Source organism: Pygoscelis adeliae, unplaced genomic scaffold (assembly GCF_000699105.1).
Source record: "Pygoscelis adeliae isolate BGI_AS28 unplaced genomic scaffold, ASM69910v1 Scaffold591, whole genome shotgun sequence".
In the NCBI taxonomy this organism is placed as follows: domain Eukaryota; kingdom Metazoa; phylum Chordata; class Aves; order Sphenisciformes; family Spheniscidae; genus Pygoscelis; species Pygoscelis adeliae.
The window spans coordinates 365,043-370,449 of NW_008824069.1; the positions used below are offsets into that span (position 1 = coordinate 365,043).

The 5,407-nt window shown below is 47.5% G+C and overlaps 2 protein-coding genes across 2 annotated transcripts in view; both read left to right on the forward strand.

Moving 5' to 3' along the window:
- The first annotated feature begins 1,784 nt into the window (after window positions 1–1,784).
- PTGES3 (prostaglandin E synthase 3 (cytosolic)) lies at window positions 1,785–5,375 on the forward strand. The gene is made up of 8 exons (XM_009334175.1): window positions 1,785–1,813; window positions 1,878–1,997; window positions 2,173–2,242; window positions 2,514–2,612; window positions 2,832–2,921; window positions 3,407–3,469; window positions 3,929–3,953; window positions 4,503–5,375. The coding sequence occupies exons 1-8, from the start codon at window positions 1,785–1,787 to the stop codon at window positions 4,520–4,522; spliced, it is 516 nt and encodes a 171-aa protein (XP_009332450.1). The 3' UTR covers window positions 4,523–5,375.
- The window catches only part of ATP5B (ATP synthase, H+ transporting, mitochondrial F1 complex, beta polypeptide), a gene marked incomplete at its 3' end in the record, with an annotated part of 3,945 nt that continues 3,527 nt past the window's right edge, over window positions 4,990–5,407 (forward strand). The window contains exon 1 of the mRNA XM_009334176.1: window positions 4,990–4,996. Within this exon, the coding sequence (XP_009332451.1) occupies window positions 4,990–4,996 (7 nt within the window). The remainder of the gene's footprint in view (window positions 4,997–5,407) is intronic.

The following is a 5,407-nucleotide window of genomic DNA, read 5'->3' on the forward strand; positions in this document are numbered from 1 at the left end:
ATCATCACGATCAGGGACACTGAGATTTCTGTTCTGATAACAGTGTGTTTGAGTGATGTACCAAGTTCCACGCAGTGGGATTTTGTCTTCCAGCGGTGTGAGAAATGGCTGCTGCGCAGTGCCCAAACGCAGAGGGAGCAGAGCAGGTCATTTCTCATCCTCTTTTTTCTTCTGAGAGTCTTTCATTCCATGTTAGAAGAAGAAACTTGTGTCCAATAAGGAATTAAAAATACCATAGTAAGAAAATTGCTACTCTGCTATTGTTGTACTTTACCTGAATAAGTAGATGCCTCAGCGTTTCCTAAAAATGCTGCTGAAAGGGAAGGCGTTAGGTTTTCACCCAGTGGGACAGTATCTTGCTTGAAACTAAAGGTTGCATTCAGAAACCACTTGTTTTTTATGCTCTCGGAAGTTAAATGCTCTGTTACTGGCCTCTGGTCAGATGTTTTCTGCGCTTGTAACGGGTGCTGATGCTGGAAGAGGCGGTCGTGGCCACTTCTGCCGCTGTACCGGCCTTTCCTTGAGCTGGCACCAGTGTTTGGACAGCTGAATTGCAAAGAACTTGTAGCACTGACGGAGCTCAAAGGTGGCTGGTCTGGGTTTCAACTAGGCCTGGGCTGGGTCCCGATTCAGTTCATCCCGCAGAGACGCGGACGGTTGTGCCGGGAGCAGGCTAGGAACAAGCCGTGGGGCGAGGGAGCGGGGTTTCTTTGGGGAGTGGTGCAGCGCTCGGTAAGTAACTTTACCAAATGTGTCACAGTTACCGACAATTGAATTGGTTGATCAGGTGAGTCAAAATCTGTTCTGAAAGTTTAGCAATGGTCACATTAATAAATGGTTTGAAAAGTTAATTACGCTTTTGTCAGGTGGTTGTGCTGTAGTGCTTAGAGCGCAATACAGAGACCAAACATCCACTCCTTGGTGTGTGGAGTGGAAGCCGCTCTGTCACGTGCAGATGGGAACGTTGGCTTTCTTTGTGTCCTTGTGTGCTTTAGCTTCCTGTAGCCAGTGTAGCTGCAATAAATACCGGGGTAAGTGACCATTTGGCTCAGAGCGTTTAACTTCAGTTCAATTCGCAGGTAGGTCTTTGAGGTCTTCTCTGCAGGGGCATTAGCTGTGAAATCCCAGCTTTGATCTGGCACCTCTGGAAGACAGCCGAAGTGTGCGAAGCACCCGTGGTCTTCTGTGCCTTAGCAACAGCAGCTCGTGCTGGGTGGCTGTTTGCCTTCTCCTGGAATGCAGACGCGCAGTTGTGGGCTTGGCCTGAGTTGCCAGGAGAATAACTGAAAGTGGTGGGGAGTCTGCGGCCGAGGCGTGCCGAGCTGAGGTCGCTTTCACCAGCCGATCGAGTATGGCCGCGCTTGAGTGTTGCACGTGAGTTCTCACTAGAACTGCGAATGCACAAGGGCTGGTCAAGAGTCCTGCGGCATTTTCTGGTGCCTTGGACAGGCTGTTGCTTGTTGTGGTGTTTGTGGAAAGCCAGAAGGATACCAAAGAGCGTGGGAGTTGGAGTCTGTGTATGCAGAAGGTTGTAGCAAGAAGTCAGAACGGTGATTCTTCAGCTCTCGTACCTGTACTGGCTTCAGCTGGGTCTTACTCTTAGCAGATTTGTTGAGCAGTCCATTTTTAATAGTACCAGTGTCCAAAAAGTGGGCTTTTCAGTGGCTGTGCTTTGGGGTTTAACTCTTTGGGTGACAAAAAGCATAATTAGTCTGCCTAAGTAGCTGTTAGAGGTGACTGAAATTTTGCCATCATCTGTAGTAGCTCATCTTGAAAAGCTTGTCATGATCAAGTTCACTGGCAGCATGGAAGGGTGAGTCTTTGCAATATGGATGAAAGATACAAAACTTGATTTGAACTTCTCTTAAATGGTCTGTTCACAGGCAGCCTGCTTCTGCGAAGTGGTATGACCGAAGGGACTATGTCTTTATTGAATTTTGCGTTGAAGACAGTAAAGATGTTAATGTAAATTTTGAAAAATCCAAACTTACATTCAGGTAAGTACCTTGGGTCTTCACAAAGCTGAAAGGCACTGGGGGGGGGGGAATCCCTAAAGGCTGTGCTGGTACTGATTAGATGATGTTTCTCTTAAAGTAGTAAGTTCTGTTGATGAAGTGTGTTTGTTCTTTAAGACATTTCCTGCTAAACACAAGCATTTTTTTCTCTTAACAGTTGTCTTGGAGGAAGTGATAACTTTAAACATTTAAATGAAATTGACCTTTTTAATAATATTGATCCAAATGTAAGTATTCTCTTGACTCTCTTACTGTTGTCTTAGTGCTGTATCCTGAAAAATACCGTCCATTCTTTAGGCTACTTCCAGTATTGTGGGCAAATTGTTCCTTAGACCGTAAGAGCATGCTTGAACTCAGATCTGTGAAAGCATTTCTGGACGGTATTTTTCAGGACAAAGAATAAGTTGATAGCTTAAGACAAATGAGTATAATATAAGCGGTTCCCGGTGAAGTTCGTGATGACTAATACTAACAGATACTTGTTCTTTTCTTTTTTAGGAATCAAAGCATAAAAGAACAGACAGATCTATCTTGTGTTGTTTACGAAAAGGAGAGTCTGGTCAGGCATGGCCAAGGTTAACAAAAGAGAGGGCAAAGGTGGGTTTGGGCTCCTTGATGGCCAGGGTAGTAGTGCCTGTTGCCTCCCCTGGTTTTTAATTTTGTTTAATATTTGGGTCATGTTTAAATTATGTAGCAGTTAATGGGTCACTTACCATGCTTCTGATCAGAACGGCAGTTCTTATTAACCGTCCTTTTCTGAACAGTAACAGCTTGTTACTCGCTTGTCCTTAACTAACTTCTTGTGTTGATGTGCAGCTCAACTGGCTCAGTGTGGACTTCAACAACTGGAAAGACTGGGAAGATGACTCAGATGAAGACATGTCCAATTTTGATCGCTTTTCTGAGGTATGGGGAGATGAGTACCTGGAGGTTTGGGTTTCCTTCTGGGCTGTGTGTAGGCAAGCAGGGACTGACAGCTGTGGGAAGAGTCGCCTTCCTCAGCATTCCTCCTCCTGGTGCGTTCCTGGCTGCTGGTCTCGGTGCAGGCGCTGCTGGTTTGTGGAGGCACAGCTGTTGCCAGCTGTGACCCGCGCTGTGGGAGCGAGATGACCAGTTTGTGCTTGCTATCGAATACGAAATGAATGTATGTCCTGTCGTAGAGGCCGGCACCAAGTCAGTGCACTGGTTGGTTTGCAAGGCAATTAATTTAAATTTTTTTGCATGCTCACCTCGTAATTTCTGCATAGGTGCAGCTGATTTGTCAAAACAACTGATGGCTCTTGGTTATAACAGTTTTAAGCTATTTTTAGGTTTTTACAATGCTCCCCTAGTTCACGTAGAGAGTGCAGTTGGCTTCACCCTGTAATGTGGCTGTTATCTCTCTGGAACAGATGATGAACAACATGGGCGGAGATGACGACGTAGACTTGCCAGAAGTAGATGGGGCAGATGATGTAAGTACTTTGTTTGCAGTAAATACGCGCAGGGCTGTCGCAGCGCCCTGCACATTCATCGCAGCTTGCTGAAGTCAAACTTGCATTCCATCTTCAGCGCTGTTAAAAAGTTAAACTGTACCAAACCTTGTCTGGACAAATGATGTCATCTGGCAAAAGTCATCTTCCTCCCCTCCAGCAGCGGTGCTCAGGGCGCTGGTGTCAATGCTTGCGGTGCCCAGACAGCTTGGTGTCACCTACTTCTGCAGTGACTGCTGGTTATTACGGGTCTGTAGGCTCTGGCCAGTGAGGCCAAGCTAAGTCCTGTGGAACCTGGAGTTCCTCAAAATGCAGACTGACGGAGAGCACGCTCGCCACTAGACTTTGGAAACAGCAGCTCGTTTGCTGGGTTAGTGGCGGTAGAGGGAAAAGCACCTTCAAGCACAGTCTGCTCCAGTTAATGTTTCTTCTTCTTTCCAGGACTCGCCAGACAGTGATGACGAAAGTAAGTTGACATTCTCGTTTGTTTCTGCACGCCCTGCAGCAGGGCGAGCGCTTGCTGAATGCTCCGGGTTGAGCGAGAGCCTTGAGCAGAGCCAGCAGATGTCCTGTCCTGTCAGTCTCGCTAAATCCTGGCTGCGAGCTAATGCCAGTGCCTTGCCTGAGCGGTGCGAGACAATACAATCTAGTGAAATCCTTTCCACACAAGCATGAAATACCAGTTTGACCTTCCCAGCCGGCTGTAGTCCTGGGGAGGCTTTGGCTTTAAGAGCAGCAGGCACGTGCACGGGCCGTCAGCGTGTGTGGTGCTGGCCCTACTCGAGTAACTTCTGTGCGCGGCCACTGCTGCGCACGCAGGTCTTCCTTGTGAAGAACCAGCTCTGCGCTTCGGGGGTGAGGTCAGAGACCCTAAACTGCCCCGTGCCCTTCTTGGTTGAGGGCTGGATCTTCTTGCCTGTGTCCCTTGTGATGCAGTGGGGCTGCTGGTAGCTTTTTTTTTTCCAAAGACAAAACAACAAGACCCACCCACTAATGCTGTTCTCTTTCTCTCTAGAAATGCCGGATCTGGAGTAAGGAAAACTGTCGTCTTCAGGGTTTGGGGAAAGAACTTCATCACAACATTTCATAATTGAGATAAGAATTCCTGAGTTGATAGCCCTAAAGGGAGATCCTGCATCCTTTAACCCATTTTCAGTCCATTTTAAATGGCTTCACTGATGGTAGGTGTGTACCGTTGCACGGGGCGGTCTTAAGCCACGAGAGGCAATAATGTTATGCATGAACCGTTTTCCAGACTTCCAAAAAAAAAAAAACAAACCCAATTGAGGTGTAGGCAATCGATACAGAACAGTTGCAATAAAGTTTACAGAGCCTCCTTGCCTCGTAGCAGATATAATTACAATGGGAGAATCCTGAACTTACACCAAGTGGTAAATGAGCATTTTTTTTCCCCCTCTGCGGCCTGAAATTGTACGTTTGTACCGGGAACAAAACTGGCTGAAACAAGGCTGTTGTCATTGGCTCACAAAATTCAGCAGGTGATGCGCAGTACCGCTGTGGTGTCTTCAGGTCTGTTCCGCTAAAGCTCGTATTGAAAAGGAAACAAATTTCTCCTCGTTTTGGTGTTTCATCACGAGTCCCGTGCCCCCGAGCCGGCGCAGGTGCCTGAGGCCTGTCCCCTGGTACCGTTTGACCCTCAAAGCTTCACACCTCCCGGCCCGGGGCGCGCGGCTGCGCGTTGTTGCTTGTCAATCTGTACGTTTAGACCAAATCGTATTTGCACTGTGGGTAGGGAAGTGAGTGACAGACCGTGGGGCGTACACGCGCGGGTGGCTTCTAACCAGGCTGAAAAACCTCAATTTATGTTCAGAGCAGCGGGGATTTTTTTAATGTCTACATTCTTTCTAATAAACTGTTGAAGCCTCCCTGCCTCTCCTTCCGCCTGGGCCCTGTGCCTTC